This window comes from Alosa alosa, chromosome 15 (assembly GCF_017589495.1).
Source record: "Alosa alosa isolate M-15738 ecotype Scorff River chromosome 15, AALO_Geno_1.1, whole genome shotgun sequence".
In the NCBI taxonomy this organism is placed as follows: domain Eukaryota; kingdom Metazoa; phylum Chordata; class Actinopteri; order Clupeiformes; family Clupeidae; genus Alosa; species Alosa alosa.
This window is the reverse complement of record NC_063203.1, coordinates 14099563-14124383: the sequence shown is the minus strand read 5'-3', so window position 1 is coordinate 14124383 and position 24821 is coordinate 14099563. Positions and strand designations below refer to the sequence as shown.

The 24821-nt window shown below is 45.7% G+C and overlaps 1 protein-coding gene across 8 annotated transcripts in view; it reads right to left on the bottom strand.

The window, feature by feature from the left end:
• Nucleotides 1-24821, bottom strand: part of LOC125308911 (glutamate receptor 4) — an 82631-nt gene that overhangs the window by 8465 nt on the left and 49345 nt on the right. For 7 of the 8 annotated variants that reach the window (XR_007196014.1, XM_048265559.1, XM_048265558.1 and 4 more), the window contains exons 10-13: nt 19331-19537; nt 17029-17402; nt 3730-3928; nt 1260-1507 (exon numbers count right to left, since the gene is read on the bottom strand). Coding sequence is in view for 7 of the 8 variants with exons in the window: in XM_048265559.1 (XP_048121516.1) it covers nt 1260-1507; nt 3730-3928; nt 17029-17402; nt 19331-19537 (1028 nt within the window). In the remaining variant the exon portion in view is untranslated. Of the gene's footprint in view, nt 1-1259; nt 1508-3729; nt 3929-17028; nt 17403-19330; nt 19538-23810; nt 24104-24821 lie in introns of those variants that run through there. The other variant, XM_048265561.1, reaches the window with a different exon arrangement.

Genomic DNA, 24821 nt, shown 5'->3' with positions numbered 1-24821 from the left:
CCGGGAGGCTGCATCTGTGGTAGCAGCAAGGTTGTCTGATATCCTTATGGGGCCATAAGAGTCAATAAGCTGCCCTGGCTTGCATCTGGGCTGCGCTCCGTTTTCCACACACGCGTACAACCTACACCCTACACAAGAACACTTCGAGCTTGTGCCCTTGATGTGGTCTTCCCTCATACCCTCCTCCACTTCTGCCATTGCGTTGCCTGATACTTGATACCAGCGTTTTGTTTTTGTTTTTTTTGTGGGATGGATGTTTTTTTTTTCATTGGTATTTATTACTTTATTTTTGGAGTCCCCCCTTCTTTCTTGGGCCTCGTTGCCAGATGTTGCGTCTATAAATTCCCCTTTTTTTGTCGGGTCGAGAGAGTCAGGCTGCACTGCGGCGGTCCTGCTCCCCCACACAGCTTTCCCTGCTCGCCAGCGTGGACTGCAAAAAAAAAACTCCCATTTTTTTTTTCTCTCTTTCTTTTAAAGCCCACAGAGGCATCCTCAGCAGTGACAAATCATGACAAAATTCTTACTCTACTCTTTCAATTCAGATCAAAGAAAGCAGCGAAGAAGAAGAAAAACGAAAACAGAAAGGAGGAAATCAGAAAAAGGGGAACAGAAAATGGGAGGTGGCATGGTTACCTGAGTGCTGGCTCTGCAAAGTGAAAAGAGAGTGACACACAGAAGCACACAGCAAAAACAGAACCAACGGCAAAAAAAAAGCTAGCTAGCTAGCTAACCCCTATCAGGCCTAACAGAGCTCAGAGGAAGAGAAAGAGAGGGGAGGGGAGCAGAGGGGAGTCAGAAAGAGAGAGAGAGAGAAAGAGAGAGAGAGATGGCAAGAGACAGAATGAGAGACAGGAGAGCGTGTGGAGAGAAAAGAAACAAAAGAGTGTGAATAAAGGTGGAAAATGGAAAAGGGGGGGAATGAAAGAGCGTGAGTATGTGTGTATGTATGTGTCAGAGGAAGACAGAGAGAGAGTGAGAGAGCAAAAAACCGAGCATGAGGGAGGAGGGAAAAAATGCTGACGGATTGGTATGAAAGACAGAGCCAGAGAGACAAAAGAAATAGAGTGAGATTGTGATAAAGTGACACTGATAAATAAGGAGAAAGAGAGAGAAAGAGTGAGAGAGAGACTAAAGGGAAGGGTAGGTGGAGGTAGATGTGTGTGTGAGGGGAAAAAAGACTGAGAGAGAGCAAGGGCACATCAGGGTAGGTGGAATACCATAACAACACACGAGGGATATTGTTATACTACTCCACCCACCTTAACTGTGAGCCTTTGGGGGTGGCTACCCCGTAGCCCTTGGAGTCCAGGTTGCCCCCGACTTTCATGGTGTCGCACGGCTTCCGCTGCTCCGTGTATTCGTTCATGGTGGACTCCAGCAGGAAGGCATACTTCCCTTTGGACTTGCGCACGCGCGCCACACCCTCGGCCGTCGTCTTGGTGAACACCGTGGGCTCGGCCGACTTCATGTAGCTCCACATCTTCTCATAGACGGCAATCTTTGACCTCTGGTGGGGGGGAGGGAGGGGGAAGGAGTTAGGAAGGGGAGGGGGGTGGGGGGGAGTTGGGAGGGGGAGGAGGAGGAGGGGGGGGGGTCAGGTGAGGAGCAGCGGTATGCAGCAGTTAACGAATCGTGAAAGACTGGGGAGCTTCGGTTGATTGATTGTTTGATTTTTTTTTTTTTTTTTTTTTTTGTCAAATGGGAATAATAGAAAAAAAAGAAAGAAGGGGGGGAATTTTTTGGAAAAGGCTTTCCCCCCACTTCCTGTATTGGTTTGGGCTCTCAGCTTCTCTCAGCCTCTGATGTGGGTAGTAAGAGGGTGATATTGATGACATGTTGCATTAGGATACATAAAAAAGGCTTCACATAATGCCCTGCTGAACAGTAGACACATTCCAGAACATTCTAAATGGGCAATAACTTCAAGTGCACACTCACAAATCATTTTCCATCCTCTACCACACACAGAAACCATCTTGCTTATGCCTTATGCCCCTGTCACTGGGGGATCATATTGCCCCATGCTTTTTTATCGCACTTAAAAGACTCAAAAATATGAGGGAGATTAAACGCTGTTCATAGGGGAACTGTGCATAGGGAATACAGTTAAATATACACTTATGAGTCATTGTCTGATCCCTGATCCAGCGGGAAGCCATTTTGCCCAGCCATCCCCCACCCCACCCCGCCACCAAGTATTTTGACTCGGAGGAGAAGGGTCTTATCAGTGCTGCCCCGGAGCTAGTCTCGCTCTAGTAAGATGAAGCAAATCCAAGTCATTAAATGACCGACGAATGCATTCTTTAAACCTTCACAGTTGACCTTGGGTGGACCACACTGCACCGCTTTACTGGAGGATAAAAATAACAAGCTGTGCAGCAAACTGTCATTCTTTTTCACGGTGCCCTTCTCTTGGTTATTTTGCCGTCTTATTTCCTAGTTTTCTTTTTTTGCCCCCACCACGTCCACTTCCTGGCTTCGAGCTAAAGCGTTATTGTGGCAGCCGTGGCAGTGGTGACGGTGGTGTAAATGACCGGAGCCTCAGACTGCAGCGCTAACGCGTTCGGGGGGCTTTTGGCGTGCGGAGATTGAGGGAGCGGAGCGCTCACAGACTGTGTGAGAAGCTCGACGAGGCGTGACGGACACCCATCCCATAATAATGTCAGTCACGTCCAGTCTGGACTGCCTCTCTTTCTCTCTCCCTCTCTCTCTCTCTTTCTCTCTCTCTCTGCGGCCCGGACTATGCAGTCATAAAAGCCCAACAACAGAGAAGCCGACATACAAATAAAAAAAAGAAAAGGGAGGGGAAAGAAACATAATAAAAATGGCCACCTTGAGAATTGCCGCCAATAAAAGGCTCTTCAGTTGCACCCTGGACAAAGGATTTGATCTCATTTACACATGCCATCGTGGCAGGTGTGACAACTGACATACCCCCACACACACACACACGCCCTTTCCTCCAGGTTTATTCTTATCAAACAATGAATGACACACCTTTACACCAGATGACCAGCAAAGAATACGTAGACTCAGACAATAGTTACTGTAGGAGGATAACTGTGTGTGTGTGTGTGTATGTGTGCGTGGTTACTGCGGGCTTTCGCCGAGGAAATGAGAGGAGACCACATGCGGCAGACGCAGGAGCCGGGGTAATTAACGGCAGCCAAATCCCCTTCAGCACTTCGGCGGAGTAAATTGCTTTTTCACCCTCCACAGACTCCACAGCCTGCTTTTTATGTTGATAATGCGCACGGGCTTTTCGAAGCCGAGCCACTCTTAGACACACGTGCACAGGCAGGCAGGCACGCACGCACGTACACATACACACACACACATACCCATGCAATGCGTAGACACTTGCATCCACACACTCACAGAGACACACCTCTTGTCTCTCAATTCAGTTGTTAACCCCTTCCAAAGTCCAATAGGGCAACACTCACTTGCCAAAACCAAAACAGGAGACCGTCGATCCTCATAGGTTCCCAAGAACCACCATGTCATGGACAGAAACACTTGTATGTACGTATATGTATGTTGCTAGTTCAAACAACTTATGTAGAGATATAACGACTCACACAATGTCTCAATGACAAATTATTTCACTGCTTATTTTATCAAGATAAAAAGCTATTTTTTTTTTTTACTTGGTCTTTTTTGACCACTTACGAAGAATAGAATGAGAATGTCGCGTGAGCCCCGGGTGCTGGCCCAGGACAGTCTTACCCGGAAGAACTCCTTGGTGGAACCCGAGTCCAGCGTGCCGTAGGCGATTTCCGTCTGCTTGGCCAGGTCCTCAGCACTCTCAATGGGCGACACCATGCGCTCGACAGTGAGAAAGGCAGCCAGGTTGGCTGTGTAGGAGGAGATGATGATGAGGGTGAAGAACCACCACACACCTCCCACGATACGACCTGACAGAGACCTGATGTACGCCGCCAATCAGGAGGAAGGAGGGAGGAAGAGAGAGAGAAAGGAAAAAAGCAAAGGGAAGAGGAAGAATAAATTAAACACTTAATTAATTTACAGTTAACGTCAAAGAGACAAATACAGTTGCTAGTTCAGAAGAGTTAGGGCTGAGAGCCTTGTGATTGGCTGAGGTGGGACATCACAGGAAGTGAGACGAGAGGAACTGCTGCTGTGTCGTTTCGTCACCCTCATTAATTCTGCAAAGAGTTTCTGCAGGCAACTAGAAGGATTCTTGAAAATGAAAAAAAAAAAAAAAAAAATCAGTACGGTAGAATAAATGGCAAAAACAAATTACTGCCTGAAGATCTAACACAGTGTTTATAATGATCATTGCCCCTGTAAGATCTGTTTACATTTTTCCTTTCACAGGGAACATTTAGATTTTGCTTGTCAATCAAAAATGTATCGCAGAAAGAAAGAAGTAAATACACCAACAAAAAAGCAATGATTGAATTTCTCTCCCAGCTACTGTTGACAAACTGACAATATTTCTCCCTCCTTCCATCCCTTCTCCCTCTCTATCTCCTTTTTTTAATCCCCCCCACCCCTCCCTCACTCCATGCCTGCCCTGGTCTTTCTTCCTCTCCCAGGGGTTTTGAAGTGGCCTCTGTGACTTTCATCTGAAATAACAGATTGGCATTTCATTTTCTCTTCTCTGCACCCTGCCATTCTGTCAGAGCAGAGGGAGAGAGGGAGGGAGAGGACTGAGGGAGGAAAGAGATGAAGGGATGAGAGAAGAGGAGGAGGAGGAAGAGGAAGAGTGGAGGGGAGGAGTGGGGGAAAGGTGGGTCCTGCAGAGGCTGGGCAGAGCGAGGACAGAGACGCAGGAACGCCTGACTGGGCATAAATTGTCACCTTTTAGCGTCAGGGGGGAGCGAGGGTGAATACTCTGGGGGAGTGGTGACGTGCTTGTGCAGGATCTGCAGTGAGTGTGTGTGTGTGTTTGTGTGTGAGTGAGTTAGAGTGCGTGCAAGGGTGTGTAATCTGAGTAAGCCTGTGTCTATGTGCCCATCTCACAAGTGTGTGTGTTTGAGTGTGCTAATGTGATAATTTAACCAGTGATGGTAATGCGTTTGGAGAGTGAGCCCGTGGATTTGACTCTGGGGGGAGGGTGTTTGTTTGGCTCCAGTTCATCATTAAATTAATTACACAGTGGAAGACAGTAAACGAACAGAACTGTCTGCATACTTTACAGCCCAGAATATCAAAGAAAGATCAGGAAAAAAAAAAACAACAGCCTAATGTTACCACTTATTATGTGGAGAAATGTTGAGGCTAATTTAAGAGCAGTCCATCTGAAATGGGCCTGGCGCTGAGCAGATTTGAACTGACCCCCAGTCAGCCGTAACCCTGGTAACGTCTGCAACTGAACAACGGAGACGAATAAACACAGAGGGTTTTATGTGAAGTGCAGTATAAGAGGCAGGCAAGGGCTGGGGGGGAGTGAGAGAGTGGTAGTGACTAGTGACCCCGACCAGGGGAACACATTCTCAGGGGACATGCTGCAATGATGAGAGGAGAGCCGTCTTTAAAGGACACGACAAATCTGCCAGTCCCCGCCCCTCGCTGGACCTCGCCTCCCAGAGACCTGTCAAGGCAGAGCCGCTCCGTCCATCCCCACAGGGAACTGGGGCTGTGTGTGTGTGTGTGTGTGACAGAGTGAGGTGTAGGACGTTTGGATCTTTCCTGTAAACACCCACACAAACACACACTGATTCATAACTGAGAGCGTGGGCATGACATTGTCCTCGCTCTGGCCAACCCAGTCAGTGTCAGCTCATTCATCTCAGCTCCACACACACACACACACACACACACACACATACACATCCATAGCATGGTGGAGTCAGGTGGAAACAAAGCCTCTGACTGTCCACCAAATGAGATTCCTCTTCCACAGCCGGTGTAATTTGATTAGTCCAGTCAGACATTTCATGCGCCCTCTCTCCCATCTGCATGACTGCCTCTCTGTTCCCTCTCTTTTTTTTCTTTTTGTCTTTTGTCCCTCCTCATCCCCTTCCAACCTCATCCGCATACTTTTTGTCTCCACTCTTGTCCTTCACCTCCTCTCATCCCTCTGCCTCCTCTTCTCTCCTCTTTTTCCTCTCCTCTCCTCTTTATTTCTCTCGCTTATCTTCTCCTAGACCCTCCTCTCGCCCCCACCCTCCTCCCTCGCTCCACTATCACTTCTCCACCTCCTCTTTCCCTTCTCTTTCTTCTTTCGTTCCACCCCTCCTCCTCCTCCTCTTCCCCCCAGCCTTCTTTCCTTCTCCTTCCCTCTTCCCCCATTTCTTCTCTTATCTTGTCCTCCTCCCTCCCCTCCCCTCTCTCCTCCTCTCTCTCTCTCTCTATCCCTTTCTTCTGTGCTGCTCAAGATGGGGAGTGTGCCGTTGCTGCACTCTGCCTGTGATGAGCGCTGACTTGGTCCCTAATCATGGGCTATCTGATGGGACCGCGGGCACACGAGTCCTGACTGTGTGCAAATTTAATGTGCCGCCACGTCTCTCTTGTCGGAGGCGTTCGATCGGAGCGTGAAAGTGCGCGTGGGTGGGTGAGAGTGACGGAGAGAGAAGAGAGTTGTGCGAGTATAAGAAGAGGAAGGAAAAAAGAAAGTACCGGAAAGCTCTCCTTTGGTTTCGCTACTGTATGTGGCTTTAGCCTGGTTTAGCCTGAGAGCGCTACATTAGATGGAACAAGCCCTGATTGAGGTGTGTAATGTGTTGTTTGAGTGGGTTCACAATATGTCCATGGGTGTGTTTGTGTGTGTGTGTGTGTGCGTGTGTGTGTGAGTGTGAGGAAGAACTTCTTTTCAGAGGGATTACCGGGGGTGACAGTATGTGAGCGTGTTGCTGATAATGTCATTTTTCCTGTGACAGACTGCCTCAGCCTCCAACCAGATTTAAATGCCATGCTGGTCCATCATCCAGTGGAAACAGGAAAGCCACACATTCCATATTAATGCCTTGCCTTCATAGACGTGAACACACAGCACGTGACTCCACCTGTCAGGTGTGTGTGTGTGTGGACATTCTACAGGGATTAATATCAAAGGGCCACAGATCAGTTATGCTCTGCAGCATTTCCATATTCCTTGTCATTAAAAAAAAAATCTCCTGGCAGTACCCACCACAGCCATTGTGTGCATAGGTCAGCAAAATATTAACACATGAAGTTCATCTGGAATCATTTCTACAGTATGGTGGTGACATATTTCTACATAACTCATTATTAATATGAAGTGTGAGCAATTGGTATGTGTTTGTCTGACATGCTTGTTTGTGAGTGTATGTGTAAATCTGTGTGTGTATATGTGTGTCTGTGTGTGTGTTTGCATGCATCCTTCTGTGTGTGTGCATCAGTGTGAACAGGTGTTCCTGTGAGTGCGTGCATGTCTGTGTGAAGAAGTCAACAGGCCACTCACTGAGTGCTAGCCCATGTATCACCTGTGATGGGGCTCCGGATTGCCTCTCCTCAACCGGCAAGATAGATCGATGGCGTTTTACCACCACACCACACAGACACAGAGTAAGGGATGTCCCACCTCCACACATACATCACACACACACACACACACTGGGCCTGTTCTCTAAGACACACCAAGTGTGTAAGGGATGTCCCACCTCCACACATACAACACACACACACACACACACACTGGGCCTGTTCTCTAAGACACACCAAGTGTGTAAGGGATGTCCCACCTCCACACATACAACACACACACACACACACACACACACACACAGTGAGGGAATCACTCAACACTACCCACTCATCAACCATGACGCAGCTAAGCCTGCGGACTGTGTCAGTGCTGTGGGCTCCATCGTGCTCATTTCCATCTCCTTGTGTTCACCAGCACACTCTTCTTCATTGCCTCTTTGGACAAACAGCCTCCTCTTCCTCTGCTTGTTTGGTCAAATGCCCTCATCTACGTCTGCTTGTGCGCACAAAGACAGACTTGGTGACTACTGCTGTGGTGGGCTGTGGGCTTCCTGTCGAGGAAGCACTGTGATTTCGATGCTTTGTTTGAGACTTCGGAGCTCTGGCGCAGGGTGGTCAATCGTATTGATGTGTTCATAAATAATGCTTGCATCATCTCACTTTACCCATGATGCCATAGTGCTGATATAAGCGGACAGTGTGCGGGTTGGGGCGCCCTTCATCCGTACAAAGGATGAAGGTAGATTAATCTACTCTACCCCGACAAGACAAGAGCAAACGAAGGCACATGGTTCATGAAACTATAACGACTACAGGGAATCTCACTACTGAAAAACACAGCCTCAAAATATTATCAAGAGATGATAACAGGATCAGAGGGTACGATCAAACAGAGAGAGAGAGGGATGAGGTAAGAGGGGAGAAAGGGAGGGGGGAGTGAGAGATGAATGCGAGAAGCATTAAAGAAAGATGAGGGTGTGAGATGGAGAAGATTGAGAATACATGTGAGAGGTTGTGTCAATGAGAAGCAGGCGCAAGGTGGGAACAAGCACTGGAGCAGGGCCAGAAATGATGAAGAGATAGGGTAAGGAGAGATGGGAGAGAGAGAGGGAGAGAAGATAGAGAAATGATGGAGAGATGGGAGAGAGGAGGGATGGGAGAGCGAGGGAAGAGAATGGGGGATCATTATGGGTTGAACAAGTATCAAAAGAGAAAGGAAAATGCAGAAACCTACAGGGGGAGGAGAGGAGGGAAAAACAGAATGAAATGGAGAGAGAGATGAAAAAGAAAAAATCTGCCTGGCATAGAGCTGACCTTGACAGACAATAAATAAATGAGAAGGTTGAGCTCCACACCCACGCGCCCGCCAGCGGTGAGCACTTTTGTTATTAATGCGACTTCCTATTACTCTGATTAAGAATTTAACACGGCCAGCATCAATTTGGCCATGCATGAGATGACCTGTATGGTCCTCAGCTCGGACACTGTGTGATTATTGACTGGCACAATGGGCTCCCACTGGCCAAGCCATGATGAAAACCCTCCATCATCTTCCTAAAATGATAAAGGTGAATAAACAACAGAATAAACACACAGACTAATTAATGTATGATTACATTAAATAAATGAGTCATCTTTGATATATGTGTGGTTTTAGCATATGCTTCCTAGCACACACTATCCATAACATGAACAGGGTCTATGATACCACAAGTCCTACCATAATATAATTTTAGCATCTGTGCTAACGTCGCGTGTTGAGCACCCCCAGGCTGTGTGATGGGTAGGAGGGACGTGGTGAGTGGGAGCACCCCAGGCTGTGTTCTGGGCTAACTGTGCTAACGTGTTGAGCACCCCCAGGCTGTGTGATGGGTAGGAGGGACGTGGTGAGTGGGACACTTCTGTGCTAACGTGCGTGTTGAGCACCCCCAGGCTGTGTGATGGGTAGGAGGGACGTGGTGAGTGGGACACTTCCACAGCCCTGCTGCTTCCTCCTCCCTTTTTTCTCCTCCCGTGCTCGACGTCCGTCAAACTTTTATGCCGCTCGATACACAGCCATTGATTTGAAGTTTGCCAGTTTGTTGAAGTCGAGGAAGTGGATATCTTATTGCGCGTGCACCCACACTCACTCTAACACACGGACACACACACACACACACACACACACTCTCTAACACATTGACACGCATACCCTCTGGAGAGGGCAGCACAACTAGCAGTTTGGAAAGTGGGAGCGATCCTCTATCATCACAGCAAACAGCAAGAGCATTACCACAGTACTGGATTTCAAGGTCATCTCGAGGCCTTGCTCTCTCTCTCTGTTTATCTCTTGTGTGTGTGTGTGGGTGTACAGAAGGGTGTGTGTGTGTTTGTTTCCTGCTGGTCTTTGTGGGAGTAACAGGCACTGACACTGAAATTTGCCTCACTCTGGTCATGAGGCTGGCAGAAGAGAGCACAACAGGCTCTCCCTCTCTCCCTTCCTCTCCCCCCCTCTTTCTCTCTCTCTCTCTCTCTGTCCTTCGACCACAGAGGAGAGAGAAATTATGTTCTGTTTTTCTTATATGTGTACTTTTGTATGTAAAAAAATGCTTTGGCAATACAAATTGAGTTTTTTTGGGATCATGCCAATAAAGCCCTTTTTGAATAGAATTGAATTGAGAAAGAGAGAGAGAAAGAGATTGAGAGAGAGAAAATAAGAAAAAGAAGCCCCGAGAACCAAGTCAGACCCGTGTGTGTCAAGCCCCATCTCCACAGCCAGGCATCTGGACGGATGGCTCAGCATGTCCATGTCGCACATGTCCTCTCCTCTCAACAGCAGATGATAGGAGTTCCTCGGAGGGAGAAATGCCACAGAGGCACGCCTGTGACAAATGCCTGAAAATGTTCATTATCTATTATGAGTGATTGAGGTGCACGGAAGAGAAGTTTTAGTCCCCGCGAGACAGAGAGAGAGAGAGAGAGAGAGAGAGAGAGAGAGAAGCAGCTGCATAATGAGGCTGAGCCTCGGTATGCCGGGGATCATGGGAAAGAGAGTAATTAACCTTGCTTTTTGGGATAAATATTTTGATGCCAGCCGTAACGAGTTCCTGAGCGGGCTCTCATTTGGGCCGCAGCGCCACGTGCGTTTGTCTCCCTGAAAGCCAGACGCGACACTCCCACCCCTCTGATCCAGCGCGAGCTGACCGGGGGGAACCAATCGTCCGCCGCCACTGCGCCGTTGAAAGCTGGCTGGTGTCCATTCCCCGGTGTAACCGTTGCAGCTTGTTAAAAAGACAGAGCCCAAAGCAGCCCCCTCCCCCTCCTCCTCCTCCTCCATTGCCCTCGACATAATCAGGGAGTTTGCACACCTGCTTGTGTCGGAACACCAGCACAAACAAAAACAGCTCATCAAACACTCTCCCCTTGAGAGGTCCGGGACAATCCCTCCCTCCGCTCTCATAGGATGCCCTCAGGCAAAAAAAAACAGAAAACACACACACACACACACACACACAAACAATATTGGCATCTGCAAGCATCCTGGCGCGATAAAAGCTTTTAGGAGGGATCAATGAAAACCCGTGTTTAGATGCTGATAAAGACCATCGCCTCTCGTAAAGCTCAGGTTTTGGAGAACATTCTTTTGAACAGAATCCAATTTTGTCCATATACGCAAGAATGTTTTTTTTTTTTTAACACAAAATTTCAAACACAAGCTTTTTTCCTGGTAGGCAGAATATCACTATTCCATTTCCCCACACAATACACTCAATGCTTTTCTCCATTTTCTCAATACTTTTTTGCCCTTGACTTAGCCTGTCACTTAAGACTTGGTCAATGTCACAATCAGTTTCTATTGATGTAATACATGACTTACATACTAACTGCACCCATGTTAAAGCCTTTTGAGTGAAACACAACATGCCATTGTAATGGACCTGTGTACGTTTATGTAGATAATGCATTAAAATGATCCATTTCCTGCTAAAATAGTAATTTACAACATTAATAGTGTCTACACTGTATTTATGATTAATAAATGTTCCAAGTGACCCAAAACATTGTGTATTTCCACACTTTCCAACTTCCAACTAGCTTGTCTTTCTGCCATCCTCACAACATTCCTTAACTTGCCTTCTCCATGTTTTTTACCCTCTGAAACCCATCCCTCTTGAGCTCTGAGTGTTTCATCACCTCTACAGGATGTCAGTCCTGCCTTTAGCCCCTCATCGTCGTGGTTAATATCCGTGACGTGGCAACAGTTTTGGGGCTGCACTCTCTGATCCTCCCCCCTCTCCCTGGGTAAATGATCCCTGTCGGATGGAGCGGGCGACGCTCTGGGGAGCTCCATGATCGCGGACCCTGCGACGGCCTGCTCAATGAGCCTGCTCTGTAGGGGGAAGGTGATAGATGGGGCTTCGCCGAGGCCAAGCGGTACGAGGGTACACTCAAAGTCGCAGAGACAAGCAGGACAAGGAGTGAAGGGGGGGTCTGCTCCCGAGGCATTAGCTCTTTCAGGAGTGGAGCTCACACGTGGCGAAGATGAGGAAGAGACCTCTTCATGCCTAATTCAAATTCAAAACCTAAAGCCGTCACTTTTGAATTAAACATGTTTCATAGTGTCATAGTGTCATAGTGTCATAATTCATGGTTTTTGCATAAGGTGAGATAAGCCATGTATAAAACGTTAGGCACTGCAAGCTGATATGTTACGAATGAGGCTCTCTACATGTACGTGTAGGGCAGGCATTGATGAGGTTTGCTGTCATACGCTGGAGAAGCTGCCGGTGTTTTTTTTTTTTCTCCTTTCCTTGGCAGAAGTGTGGTGAGCAAAAGGCAATCTATTTCCTCCGCTGATATTTGAATTGGAACTGCCACTCAGACATGTGGAAAAACAGGAGGGCTCCGAGCGAATGAACGAATGCATGTGAGGACGAGGGGCGGAGGAGAGGAGAGGAGAGGGATATTGGGAAGACAAATCTCCCTGTCTCTCCTCATCGTGCTCACACGCTCCTCTCACCCAAAACTGGTCATGACGATGGAAAATCAATTTAGCGCAGCTGGCAATTCCACCCCTCACCACACACCGTCACTGGCAGCTCCTCTGACACACGGCAACTTTCACCAGTCACTCATTTCAGTACACCTGTGCTGGCATCACGTTAATGAATAAGTGTGTGTGTGTGTGTGTGTGTGTTTGGGTGATGTGTGTGTGGTGTGAGTATGTCTGTCCTTGAGTGTGTGTGTGAAAGTGAGTGAACAAAGGTGTTCAAGTGTGTGTGTGTTGTGTGTGTGTGTGTGTATAAAGTGTGTGCTTGTGTGTGTGAAAGTGAGCGAACAAAGGTGTTGACATTTATGTGAGTTCATGTGTGTGTCCTTGACTGTGAGATGGTGGCAATTTATTCATGCACACTCCTCACCTCGGCAACACCTCATTAATAAATGACTGAGATCGACTAAAAGGGTTTTAGTGTAGCACTGTATGGCTCCCTAATGCACACTAATGTACGCGTCCAGACCTGCTGACCATGCACACACACACACACACACACACATGGGGACATTTCCTAGAACCTGCCCCTTTATATCTCCATTAGCCTGTCATATCTTTTCCCCTGAATAAGCAAACTGGACTTGGTGCTGTCGGAACAGGTACATTCAGGTGTTTCACAGCTTTTCCACCTCAAACCACCTCAAATAAAAAGACCTTACATAATATCATAGGTGCACTTGACTCTAGCTGACAAGAGAACCACATGAATTATGCCCTCTAGCCTGTCAGTGACAGACACAGTAGCCAATCACTTGTCTCAAAGAGACATTCCTTGGAATTTAGAACCATTCGGTTACATCTGCGAGTAAGAAGGACCAGATAGTGTGCCAGGGGCACCTGGAGAAGACAACAGGCAACCAGTGCACCTAACCCTACTTTGGGATCAGTGAAGGAAAATCTGGTTATGGATTAGGAAATCTGGATTAGGTTAGGAAGGGGCCTGGTAAAGCCAAAGCCCAGCGCTGGCCCGTAAAGCAGTAGTCAGTGAAGTGAATCTGGTGCTGGTCCTGCTCTGGCCTGCTGACCATGCTTCACACACACACACACAAACACACACACACACACACACACACACACACACACACACCTCTGCACCTGGTCCTGCTCTGGCCCAGCCTGAGCTGCTCTCTGGGGGCTGAGCCGTCCCTCTCAAGTGGAGCCTGTCACTGGCCACGTTTACACGGACAGTTTTTTTGTCATTCCGATTAAACTATTCTGATTGAAAAATAAGTGCAGTCTGTTTACACGGGGTACGATCTATTCCGATCAGGTGCTCTCAAGCACTTTAGAACTTTTCCTTGAGAAGATACAGCAGTCAATCCGGATGATCGTATACATGGATGCTCACTGGGAATAGGAGCGGGCTACACCACCTCTTTCATTACGGTTAAAATTCTTATTGGATCAGGAATTTTCATAACAATTCAAATTTTGAATTCCGATTGAGCCATTATTACGTTTCTAATCGGAATAGAAGTGTCCATGTGGAAGAGGTGGAAAAGTTCAGCTTCAGAAAGTAAAAGTCCTACCACATATCTGTGCCAACCCTTTACTTAAACCAGCTGATTCTAATTAGTACAACTCTTCAGCCAGGTAGAGCAGCTAATTGGTGAGATCACCTGTGTTAAGTGCACAGGCAGATCCAGTACATGGTTGGATTTTTACTTTCTGAAGCTGGACTTTTCCACCTCTGGCGGATTCTAACCCTGATCTGGCCTACTATCAGCTGATCTCTGGAGGCTGAGCCAGCCCTCTCTGGGTCTCTCACGCTCGGCTGCGTTCACTCAGCCCAGCAGCAGCAGCAGCAGTGCGCGGTCCAGATGAGTGAGTGATAATGGCTGCACAGATGGGTGTTTACAGTTTATGCCTCAGATCATAAATGCACAGGGACACAGAGCAGGATTGGCTTAACACAAACACACACAGACACACACACACACACACACACACATAAAAATAAATCAGGCCTTATGCAGTTCATTAGAAAATACATTAGGGAGTTAAATAAAAAAAAAAACCAAGTGGTCCGCTGGTGTTGTTATGAGAGCAAGCCTGACAAGAGAGAAGGTTAACCATTATTTTACTTCACACACACTAATACACACATGCTCACACACTCTAATATATACAGACACACTCACACACACACACACACACACACAAAGAGAGATATTCAAGGACGCACTCAGTGAAGCATTGTGGGGCTTTTGAAATGTCATTCACAGACGTTGGCAATGGAGACATTCAGACATTCAGTTCTATCAGGACATAAAAGAACACACATGAAGTGCTACTTCCCCACAACTTGTGTAACTCCCGCTCCTGCTAACCTAACTGTTATTAAAACAACTGTGTACAAATAAAAATGCTAACACCACCTTAAAATGGCAATCAATTCTTATTACATTAAGAGCATAACAGAGCAACATCTATTAAGCACCAAATGATTTTAACATTTACCCCCCCAAAAAAAAACCTTAAAATGGAAACTACTTTGCTGCTTACATCAAAATCATAGGTCCGCTATAGCTGCCATCACATAGGCGCTATAGGCTAGTCCGGCTCTATTATTTTGCTCTATGTACCTGTGTCTCTCATCCATTTACCTGGCTCGAGTCAGTCTTCCTGGCTCAGAGACTTGAGTGAGAGTTTATCTGGGCAGGGACATGGACCGGGGAGGCTGCAAAGACACAGTCTGTCTTCTTTCAGTGAGCTTAGCATCACACGCTTAAAAAAGAAGCTCTACTATTCACATGCATGTGGCTCTATAGGTGTAGCGATATGAGATGCCCTTGATAGATAGAAAGCAAGGATATGAAAGGTGCAGGCATATCTACTTCCATAGCACAATATTTGAAATATATGGGAACTATGGATAAGCTTATTGTTTAAGATGAAATCCCATTTACCCCTTCGGAACCATGAGAGAGACGACAGACTTAATTATATGAATTAGATGTGGAGGTTAACGTAATTAAGACTATCCATGCAAGTCTCTCGAGGAGCATATATACAGAGCTAACATGATGACATAACATACCAGACAAGGTGAAAGCAGAGAACAATATCACACATTCTAATCTGTAGTCAACCTTGAATTTTACAGCACATTAAGTTTGGGGTAGTTAAAAGGTAAAAGTGAGATATAAGATGTACCAGGCAACTGGTGCAGGCAAGATAAAACTAAAAGATGTAAAATGTTTTAAGTAAGGTTTTGATTAATATTCAGTATGTTTCAGTTATTAACTAGAAATGTGTTGCAAAATACAGAAAATGTTGCAGTAAAAAGATGGTAATTAACAGTAACATAGTAATATAGTATATCTAATTAGTCACTGACATCCTTCCCTGCTTCCTATGTCAACTAGTCTTCATTACATTTATCGCAAGATCTAAAAGGTGTAGCTAATTATGCAACGACTGTTAGCTGCATTAGCACATTTGTGCTCTTATAGGTGCAGCAGCTGGGCAGGGCCGGTACACGAGGGCCCGGGTCCCCTGAAGGCTCCGTCAGTTATCTGAGCAGAGGAGTGGAGTGATGGCCGAATGCCGCAGCCCGCCCCCCCCCCCCCCCCCGCCACTGAACCCCCAAGATTACAGCCGTCACAACCGGCTGAAGGAGAAGACGGCCGAGAGAGCGCTGATTCCCCCGGGGAGAATGAACATTTCATGAGCTCCCTGGCTCTGGAGCCGCTACCACGGCTGCTGCCGAGCCGTGCTGATTGGCACCCAGCGCAACACGAAAAGGCGAAATCCCCACGGATGGCTCTCACTCTCTTTGTTATGCTGAATCATGCACACGTCCTTGACCGTGTTGGGACTTTTGCTCTCCCCATGTGCTCTGCAGCATGTCCAAGCGGAGAGTGGGAATGCTACGCCTTTTTTCCCCCATTTCTGCTCTTTTTCTTCCTGAGGTAACACTAATTTCTACTATTCAAGACTCCTAAACATCCTAGGACTTTGCATTCATTTTTTCACTTAACTGCATTCTGGGCTTATCAATAATAAAATGCCACATTCTCATAAATATTCTAAAAATAAAGTGAGATTTTTTTCCCCCTCTTGCTCCTGCTTGACACATTAAAATTTTATACCGACCAAAACGCCCCTGACCGTAAAAAGCAATATGTAGCAGAAACGCAGAAGCTTCTCCAAGACACACACACACACACACACTCTCGCAGAGCGCAGCAGAACCTTATTCCATGCAGCTACCTGTCAGGGGGATTGAATCACAAAAGCCAAGTACAAATGATTCAGCCTTTTCCGAAACAAGCTAATTTAAAGTTCTATCAACCTTCAGTTCCAATTCAGATAATCCCAAAATGCACACAAAGCTACTACAAAATTAAGTGACCAAATTGTTTTTAAACTATATAGGACTTTTTTCCCTCTGTAAAATCACTTTGCATTTGTGATGCACTGCAGCCCCCCAACACAAGAATTTACCACATAAAAAAGCCATATACATTTTTATCTGAACCATGGTAGCTAAAAGCCATACTGTCATTTAACGTTACGGCAAACACAAAAGGACAAAAAGTACTAGAGCAGTTTCACCCACACAGTCCTCCACTCACCTGGGAGAAATGTCACAACCTTGCTGCATGAAGGCCCCCAGGGAGAACCACAGGCTGTTGAAGATACCAAACTCGTTGGGCGGCTGGTCAGTGGGCCCTCCTTCGACGCCCTCCTCAGGCTCTTCCGTGTGCCACTCGTACGGGCTGAAGCGGCTCACCAGGAACAGGACCACGCTCACGCCGATGTAGGCGAACACGATACACATCCAGATCTCATAGGCCAGCGGATCCAGGAAGGAGAAGACACCGGGCTTGGACTTTTGGGGCTTCTTGATCATGATGGAGATGCCCAAGCTCATGAAGGGCTTGGAGAAGTCGATCACCTCCTCACGCACGAGGGTAATGGTCAGAGGGGCCACTGCAATCTCGGCTCTCTGATCGGGAGAAGGAACAGGAGGGTGTTTAGATCCAAAGGTCCAGTACTGTGATTTCTGTGTGTGAGCAGCTTTTAATTGAAGATGGAACACACACAGACACACACACACACACACACACAAATTGATTTAATGTTACTGCGATACTCACCAGATACAAAACAGCATGCAAATAGCTGCTTATCTTTATGATTATGTAGTTTATTTTGTGATATTTCCTTGATTTTTGCATATGTCAGTTTAAGAATGTTTTGACCAATTTATGCTGCACTAAACGTTAATTTTCAGATTTATCTCACTTTTATTTCATGACTGTAAAATAAATCCTGTGAATAAAACAGTCTTGTTAAGCAAATCATTAATTAGCACCTATCAAAGATTAATCATGATTGGTCAGGCCTACCTATATTTTCTTTGGAGAAGACATTTTTTGGAGAACGATTCTAAATTGACAGTGAAAATAAGAATAATTTTATATTATTAAAAAATAATTTTGTTTAGACATTTAAAACATGTCTCCCACGTTGTGGCAGGAAATGGAAAGCATGTGAATGTAAGCGATTCAAAGTCACGGGAGCCAACCCGCTTGAATATGAATCACTTTGGAGGCGCCGGAGATCAACAATAAAAAGTGAGAGAAATGATCCCTTGCTTCCCAGAACCGCCTGGAACATGACTTTGCATGATAAGAAATATCAAAGATCCAACATTCACCAGGAAGGTTAATTCACTCATTCAGAACCAGCAACTGTGACAGTCCCCATAAAGGCACAATGTCCCCCTCTCTGAACTGGGATAATCCCTGTTTCCTGCCAATGTCGACTTCGGTAGGCTATATTTTATCTCTGGAACATTGGCATGACATATTGTCATGACGAATTCCATGGGCCATTAAGGCATTTTCTTATTTGAAAGGACAGAAACAAAACATACATTCTGAATGCCTATAGAAGCTGAAGCATCACACATATGGCTGTAATTTTGTCACAGTACTTCTCAATGACAGTGGACAAATGTCCCCCAACTAGGACTCTCTCCCGGGATAACCTTGCCTACAAATGGAATCAAACAACTTAACTGAGACTCTTCTGAGGAAAGCCAATGGAGATTGGAGAGGAGATTGATCAGTAAATATCATCACTGAAAGTGTGTCTGCAGATGTTCCTGTAAGATGTCCATCCTGTGACATGCTAAATTCCCAGTGCGACTGGGCACACCTCTATCTATTTGAAGGTGCAATTTATTTGGGTTGCAATTCAAACCTCTTAGATGGATAGGTTCGGAGAGAGCCACTTTACTAGGTTAGGATAGCAATGCACATTCTGCACAACATGCGCAATCACTTTTGTTTCACCCACAGAAAGAAATGAAATGAAACAGACAATCACCTATAATCTCAGCTTTACAGACTTGTGAGGTGTCTTGAAATAAAAAGCTGTAGATCTCTGAAAGGTTTTTACAGCCTTGTGAAACTGGATTATTGGTCTGAGCATTCTTATGGTTAATAACGCTGAGCAGAGCCAAAGCCTTTTCTGTTCCTCTTTTAAAAGCTGAGGGGGACAAGCCTAGCCTACAGATCTACCATCTGCCACACTGTCATTGTAAATGTCGGAGTGGTCCACTAAGCTTTATGCAAACATTTGTCATTTTCTTATGCCTGTCCCTGTCCTTGTCCTATACTATGAAATAATCACCTCTTCAAACATCTCCTTTTGTTTTTTATCATGTTGGCTCAAGTGATCCAAGTCTATGTGTAAACTTCAGCCTACTAAAAATTGTGAGGAACTTTTCTTTCCTGTGCTAAAAATGCCTATGCCGAAAAGGTTGGACCCTAGTGCGCTAACCTGAATAGTGTGGACATTCCAACTTTGACATTTATGGAATTCTAACCTTGAAATGTTCTATTGGACAGTTCCCTGGCTCCTTACCCCGTAGACCAGCTCCCCGACCATTCCGTTCCAGATCTTCGTCTCCGGGTCCCGGGCCCCGTACTTCCCGTCGGGCACGATGGAGATCTTGTACTTGAAGTTGATGTGCTTGGCGATCTCGGAGGCCAGGTCCACGCAGTAGCCCTCGAAACGGTCGTTGCCCTCATACAGCTCCCAGTTCTTCTTCAGCATCACGTAGGGCCCCTCCTGCATTACCGGGGGAAGGGGAGGCACACAGAAAGAGAGAGAGAGAGAAAGAGAGAGAGAGAGAGAGAGAGAGAGAGAGAAAGAGAGAGACGGTGGGGAGGAACAGTCAAACCGACCACCGAAGACCGAAAAAGCACAGGTCAAACACACACCTGAGAAGCAGCTAAAGCACTGAGACAAAACCTGAACAGCCTCAAAAATGAGTGTGAACTCCAAAATCAAAGAGACACACGAGAGTGCAATTACAGCATCCTCTCCAAAAGGCATCCATTATTGATTTTTCATGTTCCCGCTTGTTAGCACCCCTGCTAATAAGCTAAGTTTCGAAGTAATTGGAGAACTTTTTTTTTTTTTTTTTTAGGATTGTCATTGCTGTAAACCCCCACCAGCAGTACTTCCCAACCGCACATGGATCAGTGCTCCACGCATCACTGCAACAAGAGCATTAAGCTTTAATGCTCTTGTTTCCAACCAGCCAAATACCCTGTAAATGCATCTTAACGCGGGGACGCAAGCGATAGTGAGCTGCGTCAGCACTTTGGCAGTGATTGGCGGTTGGAATTGACTGCTCTTAAATTCAAATCAAATGGAGCCTTGGGTATTACACTACCTGCAGTTGAAAGTTTTCCAAGTCCAATTAAATAGGCTTAACACAGAGACAAGATAAAGTAGAGGGCTTGAAATACACTGAGTGCTTCAATATAACAGACAGGCCAAAGTCTTGACTCACAGTTTTGTAGGGGGAGAAAGTTGGTTTCAAACCATGGTTTCACAGATATGTTTTACAAAAGGCAAAAACACATTCACATTGTAGTAAATTTAACCTCTGTGTATATATATTTGAAACAGAAACAGAAGTGACTGCAGCAAATATGAAAAGCCAGACAAAATCCAATGTCAAATGCAATATGAGTATCCAAGGACACTGGTGAATACCGCATTAAATTCAAATCTGTTTCATGCAAGAATCTCTGTGGTGTAAAAATGTGAACAGAAAGTATTTTCTTTCAAAAGTCACATTTACAAAAGTTAAATCATACTGTACAAAAAAAGAATATTGCAATGAACAACATTTATTTCTCACAACAACAGGCACATCTATTTACATATTAAAATGTACTCACATGACATCAACATTTTTTCCAGACCTAAAAACACAACATATTTTTAAATTTGTTCAAAAGTTTAAAACTCCTATGGAGTAGATAAATATATGCACCACCTTGGTTAACATGAATCTAAATGGTGACTTGTTATTGTCAGATATTGTTAAATACTTAAAAATCCATTGCTTGTTTTCCAGCAGCCTATGAGAAACAATAGCAATTACAGCATTTATGACATTTGATATTTATGACATATATAACAGATGTACTAACACAGTAATCACATATGTCTGGGGATTCATTCAACCAGTAGTGCATTTACTTAAGAGTACTTGTGATTGCGCGTCCTTACATTCCCTTTTTGTTGACTCCTAAACACATAAATTCATTAACTTGCTCAGAGAAATGAAGGCATGTTTTACCACTACACTAAATGCCAGGAGAGACACTATGTTGACTCTGCAATACCAGGGGAACTCTGCGCATGTGTTTTTTAAAACAGCTCTCTAAATCAGACTTGTGTGGCGGGAGCTTTGTTTTCCGATGTGGCCCGGCGCTTGCCAACTCTGAATGTGAAACACAAACACTAGTGACTGGAGAGAGAGAGAGGTAGAGAGAGAGAAGGAAGAAGGAGAGAGAGGTAGAGAGAGAGAAGGAAGAGGGAGAGACAGAGAGAAAGTGCAGTAGGTTCACATCAATAAGACATAAAAGGTAAAGAAGAAATGAAGATGAGAGGGTGGAAAAGGCAGCCATCTTATGAGCAGGAGGCATAAACATGGGTCACTCCGCAATAAAGGAACTCTCTCCCCAGTGACAGCAATGGGCAATGTAAAGCCATGTAACAGCTCCCAGCTGTCTGCATAGACATGACTCATATGCTCAAATACTGAATAGGGATGGTGGGCTTCAGCAACAGCTGGACTGACTAGTTTCAAGAGGGGACAGGGTAGGTTCACTCTGTACTTTTACCTGCCAATGTGATTGACATGTTTTTCACTGATAAAGAGAATCAGAGTCACCAGAACTATCACCTTTTGTTAAAAGGCAATGCTGCAAATCAACGAGATTGATGTCACATCCTATTTTATGACACGTTTGGTTAATGGTGCTCAATTGTGATTCATTCAGATTCATTTTCAGACTAGTTTTTCCTAGTATCTGCAGGACTAACATACATTTTTTACTTTTTTACTATTCACTCCATTTATGACAAACACTCCATCAGCTGTATTAATTTCATCAATACTCTTGCATATTACAGCAAGATCTGATGTATATTTTATATTCACCTGTTAATGAAAGTTGTAATTCCAGCCCCAGCCCTATGGAGAGACCCTGTCTCTGTGGAGGAGGTGGAGGAGGACATGGTGATTATACCAGTGTGTGTGCTGCCACGCTCTCTGGCCATCTTTGCTGTGGGGTGTAATGAGGGGAATCGGCTCGACTAGCCGGGTTGGCAGATTCCGTACGAGGGGGCCCTTATATCTGTGTCGTGGCGCGGAATAAACACACAGCCGTGTGTCCTTGGGGCCGCTCCTCCTAACAGCGCTCACATGGAGCTAACACGCGCCGGTGACGCGGCCCACAGCCACGGCCACATCTACAGCCGTGCCGGCTAATTACTGCAATCAGCCATTACGGCTCAAACAGCCTCGCTGCCGGAGCCGTGTGCACACGAGCGGCTGCACTCATTACCGTCGGACAAGAGCCCTCAGCCTTAGCATTGGCCTCATCGAAATATATCAATACGCTCCACGCATACATTTTGTTGTGTGTGTGTGTGTCTGTTTCAGAGGGCATGAAGTGCTGTGTGTGTGTGTGGGGGTGGGATATGTGTGTGTGTGCTTGTGTGTGCGCGTGTGTGTGTGTGTGTGTGTGTGTGTTTGTGTGTGTGTGTGTGATTTATGCTTCAGGGCTTCCTAAGTCCTCTAATAGTGGTGGTGGATGATTGGTCATGAGAGATCTATCTAATCGGGCGTCTGTGTCTGTCAGGGCCGGGCCATCTAAAACATGTCCGATGCAGCTGTGAGTCTGTGAGTCTGTGTCCTGTAAGATATCGTTGCCCAGCCAGAGAGTGAATAACAGTTCTGCTTGGCTGATTGTAAATTCAGCTTTCAGCCAAGGCTTTTCCTCTCCTCTCATACTTTGAGGCATGAACCAGTGAAAAGGAGAGAGAGAGAGAGAGAGAGAGAGAGAGAGAGGGAGAGGAGAGGGGAGGGAGGAAGTTAGACAGACACAGAAGGAGAGAGAGTTACCGAGAGGAAGAGAGGTAGAGAAAGCAGATAACAGATTTGTAATCCTGTACTAGCCTCATTACATCAAGTCATCACAGAAAAGTTACACTATTTTGCTAGCGCTTGAGGCTGACTGCTGGTGATGCACATGCCTGGCTCTGGATTGGCCCAGGTCTGGCCCAGTCACATGAAGGACACACCTTTCCCCTCTCAATGAAATGGCCAATCCCCAGTGTCCGGGCTAGGGGAGCATTTGATTCTTTGGCATGGTGAATGAACTACTTCTTAGAACGAAGCCAATGCAATGCTAAAGACTATGAGTATAAGGTCTTGTATCACGATAATGCTAACTTTCTTTATCTTTAGACTTTTTCTTATGGTTCCACTGGTGCAGAATATTGCAATGATACATTCAAGACTTGATTCAAAACACATAAAATGGTCAATGAAATAATCTTAGTTATATCAAGAGAAACACTGAGATACTAAATGACAGGTTAGACCATTGATTCATGACAAATTATTTATGTCATATATTATTTGGAAGGAGGCCATAAACCATCTACTTTAGTGGTTTCTCTTTTTGACATCCACAGTGATGAAACATTTGTCTACAGTAGAAGATAAAAAGGGCAACAAACACACACACACACACACACACACACACACACACACACACACACACACACACACAGCTAACTCTCCCTCTCGCACACACACATACAAACAAACAAATGTTCATACACTCACACACACACACACACATACAGTAAACACACACACACTTCACAAACATACACAGCTAACTCTCCCTCTCGCACACACACATACAAACAAACAAATGCTCATACACTCACACACACACACACACACACACACACACACACACACACACACACACACACAGAATCACACACACACAGACACACACACACACACACACACACACACACACAGAAAACACACACAGAAAACAAAACAAAACAAAGAAAACAGCAGTGCAACATCTCAGTCCTTAGAGGAATATGTCCCCCATTGCGCGAGTCGGACATGAAAAGGGAAAAGTCCCTAAAGAGTCTTTAGGAGTTTTTGAGCTCCCAGCTCTGCCTTGTGTCTGTCTGTCTGTCTGTGTGTCGTTCTCTCGTCGTGCCTCAGTGTCTTAACAAGGGTTTCTTCACCAGCGGTTGGAGAGAGGAGGAGGTGGCGGACGTATAATTCTCCATGGCCTTTTTTAAATACACAGTTCATTAAGAGAGAAAGAGAGGGAGGGGGCACAGTCTTCAATTCAACATGACAGAGAGGACAGGAACACTTTCATCTTGTGGAACATAAACAAAAACAACAACAACAACAGCAGCAACATCATAAAAGAACAACATTTGGAAAACACTTTCATTCAGTGCACTTCTGATGAAAGAAAACAAAACAAAATAATTCTTATTTCTTTAAAATATACCCCCTAGACATAACAGAGAATCTGCAATAGAGTTTATGGCGCAAAACAACAACATAAGACCACAGTTATAATTTCCATTACGCTTGATAATATAGCTCATGAAAGGGCCAATGTATAAGTGTCTGCGTGGGTATCTTTTTTAGATTGCATCGCCGCCATTACACTTGTGGCTCAGCTGATTGATTTCCCTTGCCTCTCCTCTCAGGGATCAATACACTCCTCCATCTCTCTCCTTCCCCCCCCCTCTGCCTGTGTTCTGGAACACTGCCTCTGCTCATCTCCTCGACCGCACTAAGGACGCAGGCTTCTCGAGCGGGGCCTGTCTGTGTCTGTGTCTGTACAAGCGCTACACACAGAACCCGCTGAGAAGAACATGGCGCTGAGAAACACCTGATTAGAGCACATCGGCGAAGACAGAATGAGAGAGAGAGAGAGCTAGGGAGTTTTGGAGGGAGATATAGAGGGAGAGAGAGAGAGAGAGAGAGAGG